The 19,644-nt window shown below is 46.7% G+C and overlaps 2 protein-coding genes across 2 annotated transcripts in view; one reads left to right on the forward strand and one right to left on the reverse strand.

Moving 5' to 3' along the window:
• Nucleotides 1-1,113: 1,113 nt before the first annotated feature.
• Nucleotides 1,114-10,096, reverse strand: ncoa4 (nuclear receptor coactivator 4). The gene is made up of 11 exons (XM_069177214.1): nucleotides 9,931-10,096; nucleotides 5,833-5,953; nucleotides 4,653-4,793; nucleotides 3,992-4,077; nucleotides 3,790-3,898; nucleotides 3,598-3,681; nucleotides 3,366-3,488; nucleotides 2,531-3,214; nucleotides 2,184-2,453; nucleotides 2,011-2,103; nucleotides 1,114-1,930 (listed from the first exon to the last, which is right to left on the reverse strand). Exons 1-11 carry the CDS (start codon nucleotides 9,966-9,968, stop codon nucleotides 1,925-1,927), a joined length of 1,755 nt encoding a protein of 584 aa, XP_069033315.1. The 5' UTR covers nucleotides 9,969-10,096; the 3' UTR covers nucleotides 1,114-1,924.
• A 339-nt stretch (nucleotides 10,097-10,435) lies between these two features.
• The window catches only part of yipf3 (Yip1 domain family, member 3), a 13,247-nt gene continuing 4,038 nt past the window's right edge, over nucleotides 10,436-19,644 (forward strand). Inside the window, exons 1-5 of the mRNA XM_069177239.1 lie at nucleotides 10,436-10,676; nucleotides 11,925-12,137; nucleotides 13,688-13,794; nucleotides 13,868-13,913; nucleotides 14,168-14,260. Of these exons, the coding sequence (XP_069033340.1) occupies nucleotides 10,608-10,676; nucleotides 11,925-12,137; nucleotides 13,688-13,794; nucleotides 13,868-13,913; nucleotides 14,168-14,260 (528 nt within the window). The 5' untranslated portion in view covers nucleotides 10,436-10,607. The remainder of the gene's footprint in view (nucleotides 10,677-11,924; nucleotides 12,138-13,687; nucleotides 13,795-13,867; nucleotides 13,914-14,167; nucleotides 14,261-19,644) is intronic.

Consider the following 19,644-nt stretch of genomic DNA (forward strand, 5'->3'; position numbering starts at 1 on the left):
AGGTAGAATGAGATGAGGTAGAATGAGATTAGATCGAATGAGATGAGATATAATGAGATGAGGTAGAATGAGATAGAATGAGATGAGATAGAATGAGATGAGGTAGAATGAGATGAGATAGAATGAGATGAGGTAGAATGAGATGAGATAGAATGAGATGAGGTAGAATGAGATAGAACGAGATGAGGTAGAATGAGATATAATGAGATGCGATAAAATGAGGGAGAATGAGATAGAATGAGATGAGGTAGAATGAGATAGAATGAGATGCGATAGAATGCGGTAGAATGAGGTAGAATGAGATGAAGTAGAATGAGATAGAACGCGATGAGGTAGAATGAGATGAGATAGAATGAGATGAGGTAGAATGAGATGAGATAGAATGAGATGAGGTAGAATGAGATAGAACGAGATGAGGTAGAATGAGATAGAACGAGATGAGGTAGAATGAGATGAGGTAGAATGAGATGAGGTAGAATGAGATTAGATCGAATGAGATGAGATATAATGAGATGAGGTAGAATGAGATAGAATGAGATGAGATAGAATGAGATGAGGTAGAATGAGATGAGATAGAATGAGATGAGGTAGAATGAGATGAGATAGAATGAGATGAGGTAGAATGAGATAGAACGAGATGAGGTAGAATGAGATGAGGTAGAATGAGATAGAACGAGATGAGGTAGAATGAGATGAGGTAGAATGAGATGAGGTAGAACGAAATCCAGTAAAATCCTCAAGGTTTAAAACTGAGCCAAAGGTGTTTTCATGTTTTCAGTGATGTCATCATTTGCCTATCAGTGTCCTCCTGATGGTGGGTGTGGCCTCATCAGCTGCAGTAAACAGGAAGTTTATCTGTGTCTCAGTCTCACTCCTCAGAGGAGCACTTCCTGCTGCCGCGCTGAGAAGAACCTGTGAAAAAGAGTCATCAGGACACGTTTCCATCAGACTCCAGACTTTTACTGCAGCGGGGTATCCTCCGTTTACTTCCTGTTCGTTGGACCACTGTCTCTTCTTCTGCAGTTTGTTCATGGATAATCGGAGACACAGTGATGAGGTCACGGACACAGTGATGAGGTCACAGACACAGTGATGAGGTCACAGACACAGTGATGACGTTAGCATATTTTATTACTGTCGAGAATCACAGCAGAAGAGAACTGATGACATCATGCCTCAATATGCTTAACCCCCCCCCCCCCCAAATCAACAGCACAGCTTCATTAAAAAGCACCAATCACTGCTGACCACAGAGTCACATGATCCGGATGCAGGTGGCCTCCACACAAGGCATTCTGGGAAAAGGAAGTTCCCACAAATTCTGTGGAGTGCGTGTTTTCCACTCTTAGCTGCGTCTGCCAGGCAAGCTCCACCAATCAGAGCAGAGAACACGTGCGTAACACCTGCAGCCGGGCAGGAAGTGTATCTCTGCGGTGTCGCAGTTAGAGAAGAAGAAGGAAGATTCCGCTCAAACAGGAAGTGAAATCAAAGCAGCGTTAAAATAAGATCCATTAAAATAAAGACTACTTTATATCTACAATCAGCCCCCCCCACTTATACATTTAACACCCCCCTCCATTCTACTTAGCCTCCTCAGGCCACGCCCCCTTCGGTCCTGAATCATCACATTGAAATCACTGTGTTCATATTGATCAGGAATAAATGATTGATTATTGAGGTTTAAAAAAACAAAAACAAAAAGGATTAAAAGATTAAAAGTCATTTTTAGTTGCAGTGGAGAGGAAACCTTCCTGCGCTTTCTACCACATCTTCATCAGTAGGAAGGAACCGTCGGTCTAATCTGGATCCTTATTGGTGGAGAGGCTGGACATCGTGGTGATGTCACAAGAAGAAGGTGGCGGCGATTGTTGTGATTTTGTGTGCTAATCAGCAATAAAGTGGGAGGAGGAGGAACCCATCGTCTTCACATCTGGAGGAACAGATCAGACAGGAAGTTACTGACACCTGCTGATGACATCACATGCAGCAGGTGACCATCAGGACACTCACCTGTACAGGAGCTCTGTGCAGCCATTTGTCTTTGTCTCCGCCCACCTTCATACACGAGAACAGGTCACACACTATGGGCAGGGCCAAGCGCTCCTGACCAGGAAGCAAACAGGAAACAGTCAGGAAACAAATGGGAAGCAGGCGACAGACCGGGTGGTGGTCTCTATGGTTACCTGAGCCTGACTCCTCTTTTTCAGAAGCCACTTGTCCTCCTCCTCCGCCGGATGACCTCCTGACCCCGGAACAGGAAGCACCCAGAGGTTTGGATCCAGAGGACGCTCAAAGGGAGAGGAGCAGAAGGAGGGGCAGGGGGAGGAGGAGGGAGGCTTGAACTGGGAGCTGTGCTCCTCGCTGCTGGCCTTTTCCTCCTCAAGAGCCACCCAGCTGGAGAAGGCGGAGGAGGAGGTGCTGGGGTGAAGCCACGCCTCCAGGATGGCCTGCACCTGAGGGGGAGGAGTCTGATGGTTAACGACCAATCAACTCATCGTTTCCTCTGTTTTTATTGATCATCAGCTGTTACCTTCTGCTCCTGCTCTCGGTGGGACAGGGTGGGCGGGGCATCCTTGGCGGTGGGCGGGGCATCCTTGGCCACAGGCACTCCGTTCTTGTCTCGTCCGTCCTGCTGCAGCAGCCAGCGGCTCAGCGCCTCCGTCCCGCAGTTCTGCTCGCAGACGCAGTCGGAGTAGGTGGAGCAGAGCTCGTTGCCCCGGCAGGTCTGCTGCCCGGGCACCGCCTGCTGCAGCCACGCCTCCAGAGCCGCCGCCGGGGCAGAGGAGGCGGGGCCCGAGGGGGGTGGGGTCTTCAGGCACTTGAGCTGGCCCAGGTTTTCGATCTCCACGGCCCGGCTGGTCTGGCAGCAGGAGGAGCAGTCGGCCGGGCGGCTCGGCTCCAGCAGCCACTCGCCGGACGACCAGCCGGCCTCAAACGGCTTCAGCACCTGCCGCCATCGTTCGGCGTCCGACATGGTCTCCGTGGCGACGGTTGGCGGGGTGATTAGCCAGTCACTCAGCTCCTCCTTCTCCTCCTCCTGGCCGTCGGTGAACTCCGACTCGTCGATCTTCTCGATGGAGAAGGAGGAGGAGGTGCAGCTGCTGCTGGTCCGAGGCCAGATCGCCGTCTGGTCCTGCAGAAGCCACGCCTCCAGGTCCTTCAGCTGACCCCAGGCCTGCAGAAAGTCCACCGAGGATGGGACGGGACAGGAAGTCTGACACAAACACACAGGACACCCTCATCGTTCTGCTCCAAGATTAGGACCTGAACCAAAACCTGAGTCCAGGTCCTACATGTACAGACCTGGTTCTGAGGCCTGGTCTCTGATCCAGACCCAGTCTCTGAGGTCTGAGAAGAACCCTCACCTTGGTCTCCTTGTGTGACAGCAGCCAATCCTGAGGGTTCTTGCTGGACTGGCAGCCAATCAGAGCGCTGCTGTTAGCGGGTCGACTTCCCAGCAGCCAATCACTGAGTGCTGCGACCTCCACCTGCAGAGACAGGAAGTCTCAGTGAGGGCGGAAGGTGAGACACTGACCAGGAGGACCATCAGGGGTTAGCGTGACTTTAGCATCATGTTAACAGACTGATCCAACTCACCTCTTTCTGGGCTGTGATTGGACAACTCTGCACTTGACTTATCTGGGGGGCGGGGCTTTGAGAGGACACACCCTCCATGAGATGCTGACAGGAGGGACAGAAAACACCTGGTGAGCATCCGATGTCAGAGGTCACACGTCTGTCTGTGTGTGTGTGTGTGTGTGTGTGTGTGTGTGTGTGTGTGTGTGTTACCTGAGCAGTGATGCTCCCGTACGAGGTGATGGCCTGCCTCAGAGACCGAGTGTCGCCGTGGAAACTGATGTCAGGTGTTTCCTCAGGTGTCAGACTCAGAGAGGACAACCTGGAGTAGGACACACCGTTATCACCTGGACACACCTGTCTGTCTGTCCCTCTGTGTGTGTGTGTGTGTGTGTGTCTCTGAGTGTGTAGTTACTTCTCCATGCAGCTGGTCAGCTGGTTGTTCAGGTCATTGTCGTTGTTCTTCAGCTGCTGGTTGATCACATCGAACTGTCCTCTGAGCTGCAACACACACACACACACACACACACACACACACACACACACACACACACACACACACACACACACACAGTTACCAGCTGGTTACCAGGGGTTAACCAACCAGAAGTTACCAGCTGGTTTACTGGTGGTTGGTTAACAGCTAACTTGCATTATCTAGTCTAAACCATTAATAACCAGTCAAATCCAATAATAACTAGTAATAACCAGTCGTTACCAGTGTAACCAGTATAGCCAGTAGTTACTGGTATAACCAGTAGTTACCGGTGTAACCAGTAGTTACCACTGTAATCAGTAGTTACCCGTGTAACCAGTATGACCAGTAGTTACCCGTGTAACCAGTATAACCAGTAGTTACCGGTGTAACCAGTAGTTACCACTGTAATCAGTAATTACCCGTGTAACCAGTAGTTAACCGTGTAACCAGTATAACCAGTAGTTAGCCGTGTAACCAGTAGTTACCCGTGTAACCAGTAGCTACCCGTGTAACCAGTATAACCAGTAGTTAGCCGTGTAACCAGTAGTTAGCCGTGTAACCAGTAGTTACCCGTGTAACCAGTATAACCAGTAGTTACCCGGTGCAGCTGGTGCAGTTGCTGCTGCAGAGTTTCCATCTTGACTTGATGCAGCAGGTCGATCTGACTGAGAAGATGAACTTCTCTGCAGCGCAGCGCCTCCTGCTGGCGACTCACACAGGTCTGCAGCTCTGAACGCACCTGAGGGGACAGACAGGTGAGACAGGTGAAGACAAGTGAAGGCAGGTGGAGACAGCAGTACACAGCAGGAGATAAATGGCGTGATGCAGGTGTGTAAAAGGTAAAGGTTCTCTGTGTTGCTGTCATTAGAGGTTAAATTACATCATGTTCTACCAACAGTCTGATGTTCTAATAGTCACGTAGAGATTTGGTCGGCTCCAAAAAGCCTCCGGCTCCATAGACTCCCATTCAACTTCTCTCATCAAATACAAAGTGAATAAAATGTGTCCATCAGTTATCTCGGTGATGGCTGATGACATCACTGATGGTTGGTTTTAATTAATCTCTTTAACATGCTTTATTATGTTTCTACTTGTAAAATACTCTGTGACCATCTCTGAAAATAAACTTTACTTACTTCAAAATAAATCCAACTACGAACACACAGGGACTTCACCTGAAAACAGACAGCAGTAGAACCCAGTGGAGTCACAGTAGAACCCAGTGGAGTCACAGTAGAACCCAGTGGAGTCACAGTAGAACCCAGTGGAGTCACAGCTTCAGTCCATCAGTCTCTCCCATCTCTCTTATATATCCTGACCCGCCCAGCTCCACCTCCCTCTCTCTCGCTCCCTCCCTGTCTTCCTCCCTCTCTCACACACACACACACACACACACACACACACACACACACACACACACAGGGTGACCTCACCGGCCTATGTTTAACTGAGCTAGTGTTACCGTGGTGACCACAGGTACTGGACTGAACAAAGACAGGACTTTAAGTGTTTTGGTCTCTGACACACAGAGAGATGAAGCAGGACTGTGATGATGATCTTAAGTTCTTTTCTAACCTGCAGTTATTTAAAAATTTAAACCTCAATGAATCGTCCTCCTGTCTGTCTGTCCCCCCTCCTGTCTGTCCGTCCCCCTGTCCGTCCGTCCTCCTGTCTGTCTGTCTGTGATTGCCTTGAACTAAATCAACTGATTTACTAAACACAGACAGAAGGACAAGGAGGAAGAGGAGGCTGATAAGGATGATGATGAAGGTGCTGACCTCTCGAGCGTTGTCTCTCAGCTGCTGCTCGACCTTCATCACGGCCCTGATGGCGTCCTCCAGCTGGTCATGGGCGTGCTGACACAGCTTCTGCCCACTCGTCGCCTCAGCCAACGCCATCCTGGACAGGAAGCAGACAGGACACATTTCAAAATAAATGTCAACTGCAGCTGAAGTTTAAAACCATGTATTTCCCTCAGCGTCGACTCGCAGGTCAGAACTTCCTCTTTCAGAGTTCAAGTCATCTTTATCAATTGATTTTTTTCTTTCCAGGCTCCGCCCCCTCCTTTCACACATCACACTAATGATGAACTGATGAGGATGATGAAACACTGAAGCCCCGCCCTCTGACCTGCTGTTTGTTGTCGTCGTCAACAATGACAATAAAGCAGCTGCTGAGCCTCTATTGTTGCCACAGCAACTGACTCAGCTGTTTGTCAACGCAGCTTCATTGTGCTCTGTGATTGGTCAGAAGGCCAGTGGGCCACCGCTAGCCACTGGGATTAACACACACACACACGCACGCACACACACACACACACACACACACACACACACACACACACACACGCGCACACACACACACACACACACACACACACACACACACACACACACACACACATCTGACAGTACTAACAAAGAACTATAATACCAGAGAAAATCAAAGTACAGTACTGTAGTAAATGAGGAGTACTGTAGTACAGGGAGTACTGTAGTACTGTAGTAAATGAGGAGTACTGTAGTACAGGGAGTACTGTAGTACTGTAGTAAATGAGGAGTACTGTAGTAAATGAGGAGTACTGTAGTACAGGGAGTACTGTAGTAAATGAGGAGTACTGTAGTACATGAGGAGTACTGTAGTACAGGGAGTACTGTAGTAAATGAGGAGTACTGTAGTAAATGAGGAGTACTGTAGTACAGGGAGTACTGTAGTAAATGAGGAGTACTGTAGTACATGAGGAGTACTGTAGTAAATGAGGAGTACTGTAGTACATGAGGAGTACTGTAGTAAATGGGGAGTACTGTAGTAAATGGGGAGTACTGTAGTACATGGGGAGTACTGTAGTACAGGGAGTACTGTAGTAAATGAGGAGTACTGTAGTACATGAGGAGTACTGTAGTACATGGGGAGTACTGTAGTAAATGAGGAGTACTGTAGTACATGAGGAGTACTGTAGTACAGGGAGTACTGTAGTAAATGGGGAGTACTGCAGTACATGAGGAGTACTGTAGTAAATGGGGAGTACTGCAGTACATGAGGAGTACTGTAGTACATGAGGAGTACTGTAGTAAATGAGGAGTACTGTAGTACAGGGAGTACTGTAGTAAATGGGGAGTACTGTAGTAAATGGGGAGTACTGTAGTACATGAGGAGTACTGTAGTAAATGGGGAGTACTGTAGTACATGAGGAGTACTGTAGTACATGGGGAGTACTGTAGTACATGAGGAGTACTGTAGTACATGGGGAGTACTGTAGTACAGGGAGTACTGTAGTACAGGGAGTACTGTAGTAAATGAGGAGTACTGTAGTACATGAGGAGTACTGTAGTACATGAGGAGTACTGTAGTACAGGGAGTACTGTAGTAAATGAGGAGTACTGTAGTAAATGAGGAGTACTGTAGTAAATGGGGAGTACTGTAGTACATGAGGAGTACTGTAGTACAGGGAGTACTGTAGTACATGAGGAGTATTGTAGTACATGAGGAGTACTGTAGTACAGGGAGTACTGTAGTACAGGGAGTACTGTAGTAAATGAGGAGTATTGTAGTACATGAGGAGTACTGTAGTAAATGAGGAGTATTGTAGTACATGAGGAGTACTGTAGTAAATGAGGAGTATTGTAGTACATGAGGAGTACTGTAGTACAGGGAGTACTGTAGTAAATGAGGAGTATTGTAGTACATGAGGAGTACTGTAGTACATGAGGAGTATTGTAGTTGATGGAAGAAAAGATTTGCGGCTCCAGAAAGTCTCTTCTGTTTCTCTCTTATTTGCAAGTGATTCTTTTTGTTTGACTTTCTCCATCTAATCAACGACTCCCCGGTGTCCTCATGTTGTGACCTACAACCAACTCTGTCTTACCATATGAAAGCAGAGACAAAGGGAACGGAGGTGATGGTCAACTGTATAAAGCTGAACTATGGAGGAGATCTGGAGCCCTGCTGGACACCTCTCTCTGAGGGCTGGAGTTGATCCTTCTGGCAACAATAAATGTCTGATATGTTTGATTTTGAACCAAGTCTCCGAGTCATTCTTCTAACAGTAGTACAGGGAGTACTGTAGTACATGAGGAGTACTGTAGTACATGAGGAGTACTGTAGTACATAAGGAGTAAATGAGGGGGGGGGGGGGGCGCGGTGGCTCTAGACTATCAGCTGTGAACAGCTGGTCAGCTGCTGATAAACTCATGTTGAGCCAAAGCAACAGGACGACCTTTGACCCGGCTGTCGCCATGACGACCTGCATGTTCACAGCGAGAGCAGCTTTAAAAAAACTTTTCAAGTTTGTCTCAAACAACAAATAAATAAAGTGTTTCTGACTGATAATCAATAATCAGTCATTGGCGAACAAACAGCTGCAGATTGATTGATCGATGACGTCATCTGCTGATCAATCAAGCAGCCGCTCACCGGGCTGACCGGCTCTCTCACCGGGAGTCTCTCTGCCGCTCACCGGAAGCAGGAAGTAGGAAGCTGCCGCCATCAGCGCCTGCAGGGCCTCACGTCCGCCCTCCGAGGAGGTGTTATCGTCCCTGCAGCATGTCCACAGTCCAACTCCTGATAAACAAACAGCACGTGCCCCAGCTGATCTGATCATTAACCGGAGACACGCGACCTTCAGCTCGCCGAACTCCGTTCAAAAACACGGTGCTACTCAGCCCGAACCGGGCAGTTCAGAACCGGGCAGTTCAGAACCGGGCAGTCCAGAACCGGGCAGTTCTGCTCTCACCGACCTCGGAGGAAGGAGAGGCGGGCAGGACTCCCCTAGAAAAGGGGACATCTTGTTCGGATTGTTCCGAATTAGAGAGGATCCAGTTAATGTGGAGGTGAAGGTGGAGGTGAAGGTGGAGGTGAGGGTGAAGGTGAAGGTGGAGGTGAGGGTGGAGGTGAGGGTGGAGGTGAGGGTGAAGGTGGAGGTGAGGGTGGAGGTGAAGGTGGAGGTGAAGGTGGAGGTAAGGGTAAGGGTGAAGGTGAAGGTGGAGGTGAAGATGGAGGTGAGGGTGGAGGTGAAGGTGGAGGTAAGGGTGAAGGTGAAGGTGGAGGTGAGGGTGGAGGTGAGGGTGAAGGTGGAGGTGAGGGTGGAGGTGAAGGTGGAGGTGAAGGTGGAGGTAAGGGTGAAGGTGAAGGTGGAGGTAAGGGTAAGGGTGAAGGTGAAGGTGGAGGTGAAGGTGGAGGTGAGGGTGAAGGTGGAGGTGAGGGTGGAGGTGAAGGTGGAGGTAAGGGTGAAGGTGGAGGTGAGGGTGGAGGTGAGGGTGAAGGTGGAGGTGAGGGTGGAGGTGAAGGTGGAGGTGAAGGTGGAGGTAAGGGTGAAGGTGAAGGTGGAGGTGAAGGTGGAGGTGAGGGTGAAGGTGAGGGTGGAGGTGAAGGTGGAGGTAAGGGTGAAGGTGGAGGTGAGGGTGGAGGTGAGGGTGGAGGTGAGGGTGAAGGTGGAGGTGAGGGTGGAGGTGAAGGTGGAGGTAAGGGTAAGGGTGAAGGTGGAGGCGAAGGTGGAGGTAAGGGTGAAGGTGAAGGTGGAGGTGAAGGTGGAGGTGAGGGTGAAGGTGAGGGTGGAGGTGGAGGTGAAGGTGGAGGTGGAGGTGAAGGTGGAGGTGGAGGTTTCCAGAGGGAGTCTGGTGTTCTCGAGAAATCGATTTAAAATGGAAATAAAGGTTTTACCTGCTGCGCTCAGGAACACTGATAAAAACAAAAAAACACCCTCAAAGATCTTGTTGGTTCTTATGTTCACGCACGTTATCACAGCTGTTTTACGTCACGTGATCTCCGTTAAACGCGGTCCACCGGAGCTCCGGTAGAAATGCGGCCTTTCACAGCGAGCCTCGGCGGAGCAAACTGCGCTAACGTTAGCTGCCCGCCGTTTGGTCGGTTGAACTTACCGTGGGCCGTTACCGTAGACTCTCCACTTCGATGTCATCAAAAACCAACGTTTGTTCGGTGAGACGTTGAACTCTGAAAGCTCTCCGGTGAACGCTGCCGTCTCCGGTCTCCGGTGAACGCTGCCGTCTCCACCGGCCGCTGCCTCCAATGTCACGGGGAGGAAAAAAACAAAACGGCTCTTAAGTGTCGCGAGAACTCGGAGCCAGCGTGGAACAGAGCGCTACTGCCCCTGCTGGTGGCCGCAGGACACTAACGGGAATTGCAGTATATAAGGACTGTGTATAAAGAATGTATAAAGAATGTATAAAGAATGTATAAAGACTGTATAAAGAATGTATATACAGACTGTATATAACAAACGGTCGATCATATTTTTTTACAGCAGCTTCCGGATAAAACGCTTCTGAATTTTCCAAATTAAAATGTTACAGAAAACACGAGAATCTCGCGATATCTCCACTGGCCCTCCACGTCGCTCGGTCTCTGACATCACTGGAGTGGGCGGAGTCAGCGGCGGGCCGTCCACTGTGTATGTTGTGAAGGCTTCGTGTTGAAACAGATCGTAAAATAACAGACACGTCCGTCGGTGAGCTGAGACACCGACCCACCACGGAGCCGCACAGCCGGACACACGCACTCCTCCGTCCGACAAACTGCCGCTGCTGCCGCGGGGAAAATGTCTGCGGGCTCCGGGAGGAACACGACCGCGGAACCGTGGGGAAGCTTCGACGATAACCTCATCCAGGTCAGCTAACTAATCTATCTACTAACCTGCTAACTAATCTATCTATTAACCTGCTAACTAATCTATCTACTAACATGCTAACTAATCTATCTATTAACCTGCTAACTAATCTATCTATTAACATGCTAACTAATCTATCTACTAACATGCTAACTAATCTATCTACTAACCTGCTAACTAATCTATCTACTAACCTGCTAACTAATCTATCTATTAACCTGCTAACTAATCTATCTACTAACCTGCTAACTAATCTATCTATTAACCTGCTAACTAATCTATCTACTAACATGCTAACTAATCTATCTACTAACCTGCTAACTAATCTATCTATTAACCTGCTAACTAATCTATCTACTAACATGCTAACTAATCTATCTACTAACCTGCTAACTAATCTATCTACTAACCTGCTAACTAATCTATCTATTGACCTGATAACTAATCTATCTATTAACATGCTAACTAATCTATCTACTAACCTGCTAACTAATCTATCTATTAACCTGCTAACTAATCTATCTACTAACATGCTAACTAATCTATCTACTAACCTGCTAACTAATCTATCTATTAACCTGCTAACTAATCTATCTACTAACCTGCTAACTAATCTATCTACTAACCTGCTAACTAATCTATCTATTAACATGCTAACTAATCTATCTACTAACCTGCTAACTAATCTATCTATTAACCTGCTAACTAATCTATCTACTAACCTGCTAACTAATCTATCTATTAACCTGCTAACTGACCCGTCAGGATGTAACGTTCGCCTTTTTTGACGTGACGATTTTCCGGATTTTTATTTTTCAACCAAAAATCTTTTTTGACATAAGAAACATCACATCCGGGTTATGCTGGGTTCCACCTGATGTTTAGAACTGGGTTCCACCTGATGTTTAGAACTTAGAACTTTGGTTCCTGTGGTTCCAGTTCGAACACGATGATGGAACCTCAAAGTTCTAATCAATCGTATCAATGACACGTTGAGTCCGATCCAACATGGATCAGTAATCCTTGCTGGCCGACCCGAAACCGTCTGTAAGCTGCAGCTCGGTTCTCCTCAGGAGGGTTCTGTCTGCAGAACCAGCAGAACCCTCCAGAACGTCAGGAAGAGAACGCTCCGGTGTAATTCTGCGATCAATCGATCTGATCCGATAAAGAGACGAACAATCTGCTGATTGATAAACAGCCCGATCAATCGATCAGACCACTTATTGATTGGTGTGATTCTGTGCTCAGGGCGGCAGCTCGGCCGTCATCGACATGGAGAACATGGACGACACGTCGGGATCCAGCTTCGAGGACATGGGGGAGATGCACCAGAGGATGAAGGAGGAGGAGGAGGTGACCGCCGAGGCCGCCGCCCACGACGACGATGTCGCCGGCGACGACGCAGAGTTCCTGGGGATGAAGGGGCTGAAGGGCCAGCTGGGCCGGCAGGTGGCCGACGAGGTGAGAGCAGCCAATCAGTCTGTCCGCTTCCACGTGACATCATCATGACATCATCACGACATCACACAGAAACACTTTTTATTGACCACTCAGAGTGATCAGGTGACATCATGTCTCCTCCCGTCTCACCTGTCTCCTCCCATCTCCTCCTGTCTCCTCCCGTCTCTCCTGTCTCCTCCTGTCTCACCTGTCTCCTCCCGTCTCCTCCCGTCTCACCTGTCTCCTCCCATCTCTCCTGTCTCTCCTGTCTCACCTGTCTCTCCTGTCTCACCTGTCTCCTGTCTCTCCTGTCTCCTGTCTCTCCTGTCTCACCTGTCTCCTGTCTCCTCCTGTCTCACCTGTCTCCTGTCTCTCCTGTCTCCTCCTGTCTCTCCTGTCTCACCTGTCTCCTCCTGTCTCACCTGTCTCCTCCTGTCTCACCTGTCTCCTCCTGTCTCCTCCTGTCTCACCTGTCTCACCTGTCTCCTCCTGTCTCACCTGTCTCACCTGTCTCCTCCTGTCTCACCTGTCTCTCCTGTCTCACCTGTCTCCTGTCTCTCCTGTCTCCTCCTGTCTCACCTGTCTCCTGTCTCTCCTGTCTCCTCCTGTCTCACCTGTCTCCTGTCTCTCCTGTCTCACCTGTCTCCTCCTGTCTCACCTGTCTCTCCTGTCTCCTGTCTCTCCTGTCTCCTCCTGTCTCTCCTGTCTCACCTGTCTCCTCCTGTCTCACCTGTCTCTCCTGTCTCACCTGTCTCCTGTCTCTCCTGTCTCCTCCTGTCTCACCTGTCTCCTCCTGTCTCACCTGTCTCACCTGTCTCCTCCTGTCTCACCTGTCTCCACCTGTCTCCTCCTGTCTCACCTGTCTCCTCCTGTCTCACCTGTCTCCTCCTGTCTCACCTGTCTCCTGTCTCCTCCTGTCTCTCCTGTCTCACCTGTCTCCTCCTGTCTCACCTGTCTCACCTGTCTCCACCTGTCTCTCCTGTCTCACCTGTCTCCTCCTGTCTCACCTGTCTCACCTGTCTCCTCCTGTCTCCTCCTGTCTCACCTGTCTCACCTGTCTCCTCCTGTCTCCTCCTGTCTCACCTGTCTCCTCCTGTCTCACCTGTCTCACCTGTCTCCTCCTGTCTCACCTGTCTCCTCCTGTCTCACCTGTCTCACCTGTCTCCTCCTGTCTCACCTGTCTCACCTGTCTCCTCCTGTCTCACCTGTCTCACCTGTCTCACCTGTCTCCTCCTGTCTCACCTGTCTCCTCCTGTCTCACCTGTCTCTCCTGTCTCCTCCTGTCTCTCCTGTCTCACCTGTCTCACCTGTCTCCTCCTGTCTCACCTGTCTCACCTGTTTCCGCCTGTCTCACCTGTCTCCTCCTGTCTCACCTGTCTCCTCCTGTCTCACCTGTCTCACCTGTTTCCGCCTGTCTCACCTGTCTCCTCCTGTCTCACCTGTCTCACCTGTCTCCTCCTGTCTCACCTGTCTCCTCCTGTCTCACCTGTCTCACCTGTCTCCTCCTGTCTCACCTGTCTCACCTGTCTCCTCCTGTCTCACCTGTCTCCTCCTGTCTCACCTGTCTCCAGGTGTGGCAGGCGGGGAAGCGTCAGGCCTCCAAAGCCTTCAACCTGTACGCCAACATCGACATCCTGCGGCCGTACTTCGACGTGGAGCCGGTGCAGGTCCGCAGCAGGTAGGAACGTTCACTTCCTGTTTCCTGTCAGCTGTTTCCTGCTTCCTGCCGCTAACGACTCGTCTCCCCTCAGGCTGATGGAGTCCATGATACCTGTCCGCATGATCAACTTCCCCCAGGTACGCACTTCCTGTCCCACTCACCTGCACATAGAACTGGGTTTTAACCTGAACCTCAAGGTCAGAATCACCAGGGGGCAGCACCTGGTCCAGGTCCTGGTTCTGGTCCAGGTTCTGGTCCAGGTCCTGGTTCTGGTCTAGGTTCTGGTCCAGGTTCAGGTCCTGGTTCTGGTCCAGGTTCTGGTCCAGGTCCAGGTCCAGGTCCTGGTTCTGGTTCAGGTCCAGGTTCCTGACAGTCCGTCCTTCCTGTGTAGAAGATTGCAGGTGAGCTGTACGGTCCTCTGATGCTGGTCTTCACTCTGGTGGCGATCCTGCTGCACGGCATGAAGACGTCCGGGACCGTCATCGTAAGAGCAACACAAACAACAACAACAACACAAACAACAACAACAACAACACAAACAACAACACAAACAACAACACAAACAACAACAACAACAACACAAACAACAACAACAACACAAACAACAACACAAACAACAACACAAACAACAACAACAACACAAACAACAACAACAACAACAACAACACAAACAACAACACAAACAACAACAACAACACAAACAACAACACAAACAACAACAACAACACAAACAACAACAATGTGTGTGTGTTAACGTGTGTGTGTATTAACGTGTGTGTGTATTAACGTGTGTGTGTATTAACACGTGTGTGTGTTAACGTGTGTATTAACGTGTGTGTATTAACGTGTGTGTGTGTTAACGTGTGTATTAACGTGTGTGTGTGTTAACGTGTGTGTGTTAACGTGTGTGTGTGTTAACGTGTGTATTAACGTGTGTGTATTAACGTGTGTGTGTGTTAACGTGTGTATTAACGTGTGTGTGTGTTAACGTGTGTGTATTAACGTGTGTGTGTTAACGTGTGTATTAACGTGTGTGTGTGTTAACGTGTGTGTATTAACGTGTGTGTATTAACGTGTGTGTGTGTTAACGTGTGTGTATTAACGTGTGTGTGTATTAACGTGTGTGTGTATTAACGTGTGTGTGTGTTAACGTGTGTGTGTTAACGTGTGTGTGTTAACGTGTGTGTGTGTTAACGTGTGTATTAACGTGTGTGTGTGTTAACGTGTGTGTGTTAACGTGTGTATTAACGTGTGTGTGTGTTAACGTGTGTGTATTAACGTGTGTGTGTGTTAACGTGTGTGTATTAACGTGTGTGTGTGTTAACGTGTGTGTGTGTTAACGTGTGTATTAACGTGTGTGTATTAACGTGTGTGTGTTAACGTGTGTGTGTGTGTTAACGTGTGTGTGTGTTAACGTGTGTGTATTAACGTGTGTATTAACGTGTGTGTATTAACGTGTGTGTGTGTTAACGTGTGTGTGTTAACGTGTGTGTGTTAACGTGTGTATTAACGTGTGTATTAACGTGTGTGTATTAACGTGTGTGTGTGTTAACGTCTGTGTATTAACGTGTGTGTGTTAACGTGTGTGTGTTAACGTGTGTGTGTGTTAACGTGTGTGTATTAACGTGTGTATTAACGTGTGTGTATTAACGTGTGTGTGTGTTAACGTCTGTGTATTAACGTGTGTGTGTTAACGTGTGTGTGTTAACGTGTGTGTGTGTTAACGTGTGTGTATTAACGTGTGTATTAACGTGTGTGTATTAACGTGTGTGTATTAACGTGTGTGTGTGTTAACGTGTGTGTGTTAACGTGTGTGTATTAACGTGTGTATTAACGTGTGTGTATTAACGTGTGTGTGTGTTAACGTGTGTGTATTAACGTGTGTGTATTAACGTGTGTGTGTTAACGTGTGTGTGTGTTAACGTGTGTGTGTGTTAACGTGTGTGTATTAACGTGTGTGTATTAACGTGTGTGTGTGTTAACGTGTGTGTGTTAACGTGTGTGTGTTAACGTGTGTATTAACGTGTGTGTATTAACGTGTGTGTATTAACGTGTGTGTGTGTTAACGTGTGTGTGTGTTAACGTCTGTGTATTAACGTGTGTGTGTTAACGTGTGTATTAACGTGTGTGTATTAACGTGTGTGTGTGTTAACGTGTGTGTGTGTTAACGTCTGTGTATTAACGTGTGTGTGTTAACGTGTGTGTGTTAACGTGTGTATTAACGTGTGTGTGTTAACGTGTGTGTATTAACGTGTCTGTGTTAACGTGTGTATTAACGTGTGTGTATTAACGTGTGTATTAACGTGTGTGTATTAACGTGTGTGTGTGTTAACGTGTGTGTATTAACGTGTGTATTAACGTGTGTATTAACGTGTGTGTATTAACATGTGTATTAACGTGTGTATTAACGTGTGTGTGTGTTAACGTGTGTGTGTGTTAACGTGTGTGTATTAACGTGTGTGTGTTAACGTGTGTATTAACGTGTGTGTATTAACGTGTGTATTAACGTGTGTGTATTAACGTGTGTGTGTGTTAACGTGTGTGTATTAACGTGTGTGTATTAACGTGTGTGTGTGTTAACGTGTGTATTAACGTGTGTGTGTTAACGTGTGTGTGTGTTAACGTGTGTGTGTGTTAACGTGTGTGTATTAACGTGTGTATTAACGTGTGTGTATTAACGTGTGTGTGTTAACGTGTGTATTAACGTGTGTGTGTGTTAACGTGTGTGTGTGTTAACGTGTGTGTATTAACGTGTGTATTAACGTGTGTGTATTAACGTGTGTGTGTTAACGTGTGTATTAACGTGTGTGTGTTAACGTGTGTATTAACGTGTGTGTATTAACGTGTGTATTAACGTGTGTGTGTGTTAACGTGTGTGTATTAACGTGTGTGTGTTAACGTGTGTATTAACGTGTGTGTATTAACGTGTGTATTAACGTGTGTGTATTAACGTGTGTGTGTGTTAACGTGTGTGTATTAACGTGTGTGTGTGTGTTAACGTGTGTATTAACGTGTGTGTGTTAACGTGTGTGTGTGTTAACGTGTGTGTGTGTTAACGTGTGTATTAACGTGTGTGTATTAACGTGTGTGTGTGTTAACGTGTGTGTGTGTTAACGTGTGTGTATTAACGTGTGTGTGTTAACGTGTGTATTAACGTGTGTGTATTAACGTGTGTATTAACGTGTGTGTATTAACGTGTGTGTGTGTTAACGTGTGTGTATTAACGTGTGTGTGTTAACGTGTGTGTGTTAACGTGTGTATTAACGTGTGTGTATTAACGTGTGTGTGTGTTAACGTGTGTGTATTAACGTGTGTGTGTTAACGTGTGTGTGTTAATGTGTGTATTAACGTGTGTGTGTTAACGTGTGTGTGTTAACGTGTGTGTATTAACGTGTGTATTAACGTGTGTGTTAACGTGTGTGTATTAACGTGTGTGTGTTAACGTGTGTGTATTAACGTGTGTGTGTTAACGTGTGTGTGTTAACGTGTGTATTAACGTGTGTGTGTTAACGTGTGTGTGTTAACGTGTGTGTTAACGTGTGTGTATTAACGTGTGTATTAACGTGTGTATTAACGTGTGTGTATTAACGTGTGTGTATTAACGTGTGTGTGTGTTAACGTGTGTGTGTGTTAACATGTGTATTAACGTGTGTATTAACGTGTGTGTGTGTTAACGTGTGTGTATTAACGTGTGTGTGTGTTAACGTGTGTGTGTGTTAACGTGTGTATTAACGTGTGTGTTAACGTGTGTGTGTGTTAACATGTGTATTAACGTGTGTATTAACGTGTGTGTGTGTTAACGTGTGTGTATTAACGTGTGTGTGTGTTAACGTGTGTATTAACGTGTGTATTAACGTGTGTGTGTGTTAACGTGTGTGTGTGTTAACGTGTGTGTGTTAACGTGTGTGTGTGTTAACGTGTGTGTGTTAACGTGTGTGTATTAACGTGTGTGTGTGTTAACGTGTGTGTATTAACGTGTGTGTGTGTTAACGTGTGTGTGTGTTAACGTGTGTGTGTGTTAACGTGTGTGTGTGTTAACGTGTGTATTAACGTGTGTGTATTAACGTGTGTGTGTGTTAACGTGTGTATTAACGTGTGTGTATTAACGTGTGTGTGTTTTAACGTGTGTATTAACGTGTGTATTAACGTGTGTGTGTTAACGTGTGTGTGTGTTAACGTGTGTGTGTGTTAACGTGTGTATTAACGTGTGTGTGTTAACGTGTGTGTGTGTTAACGTGTGTGTGTGTTAACGTGTGTATTAACGTGTGTGTGTTAACGTGTGTGTGTGTTAACGTGTGTGTGTGTTAACGTGTGTGTTAACGTGTGTGTGTTAACGTGTGTGTATTAACGTGTGTGTGTGTTAACGTGTGTGTGTGTTAACGTGTGTGTATTAACGTGTGTGTGTGTTAACGTGTGTGTGTGTTAACGTGTGTGTGTGTTAACGTGTGTATTAACGTGTGTGTATTAACGTGTGTGTGTGTTAACGTGTGTATTAACGTGTGTGTGTGTTAACGTGTGTGTGTTTTAACGTGTGTATTAACGTGTGTATTAACGTGTGTGTATTAACGTGTGTGTGTGTTAACGTGTGTGTGTGTTAACGTGTGTATTAACGTGTGTGTGTTAACGTGTGTATTAACGTGTGTGTGTGTTAACGTGTGTGTGTATTAACGTGTGTGTATTAACGTGTGTGTGTGTTAACGTGTGTATTAACGTGTGTGTATTAACGTGTGTGTGTTTTAACGTGTGTATTAACGTGTGTGTTAACGTGTGTGTGTTAACGTGTGTATTAACGTGTGTATTAACGTGTGTGTATTAACGTGTGTGTGTGTTAACGTGTGTGTGTGTTAACGTGTGTATTAACGTGTGTGTATTAACGTGTGTGTATTAACGTGTGTGTGTGTTAAGGTGTGTGTGTGTTAAGGTGTGTGTATCAATGTGTGTGTCTTAACGTGTGTGTATTAAGGTGTGTTAATGTGTGTGTGTTAAGGTGTGTGTGTCTTAACGTGTGTGTATTAAGGTGTGTTAATGTGTGTGTGTTAAGGTGTGTGTGTCTTAACGTGTGTGTATTAAGGTGTGTTAATGTGTGTGTGTTAATGTGTGTGTGTCTTAACGTGTGTGTATTAAGGTGTGTTAATGTGTGTGTGTTAATGTGTGTGTTAACGTGTGTATTAACGTGTGTATTAACGTGTGTGTATTAACGTGTGTGTATTAAGGTGTGTTAATGTGTGTGTGTTAATGTGTGTGTTAACGTGTGTATTAACGTGTGTGTATTAACGTGTGTATTAACGTGTGTGTATTAACGTGTGTGTTAACGTGTGTATTAACGTGTGTGTGTTAACGTGTGTATTAACGTGTGTATTAACGTGTGTGTATTAACGTGTGTATTAACGTGTGTATTAACGTGTGTGTATTAAGGTGTGTTAATGTGTGTGTGTTAATGTGTGTGTTAATGTGTGTATTAACGTGTGTATTAACGTGTGTGTATTAACGTGTGTGTATTAACGTGTGTGTGTTAACGTGTGTATTAACGTGTGTATTAACGTGTGTGTATTAACGTGTGTATTAATGTGTGTGTGTGTTAACGTGTGTATTAACGTGTGTGTTAACGTGTGTGTATTAACGTGTGTGTATTAACGTGTGTGTGTTAAGGTGTGTGTGTGTTAAGGTGTGTGTATTAACGTGTGTGTGTTAACGTGTGTGTATTAACGTGTGTGTATTAACGTGTGTGTGTTAAGGTGTGTGTGTGTTAAGGTGTGTGTATCAATGTGTGTGTCTTAACGTGTGTGTATTAAGGTGTGTTAATGTGTGTGTGTTAATGTGTGTATTAACGTGTGTGTTAATGTGTGTGTGTTAAGGTGTGTTAATGTG

The sequence above is a fragment of the Embiotoca jacksoni genome, unplaced genomic scaffold, assembly GCF_022577435.1.
Source record: "Embiotoca jacksoni isolate LCO1_2020_lvr unplaced genomic scaffold, fEmbJac1.0.p SCAF_70, whole genome shotgun sequence".
Classification (NCBI taxonomy): domain Eukaryota; kingdom Metazoa; phylum Chordata; class Actinopteri; family Embiotocidae; genus Embiotoca; species Embiotoca jacksoni.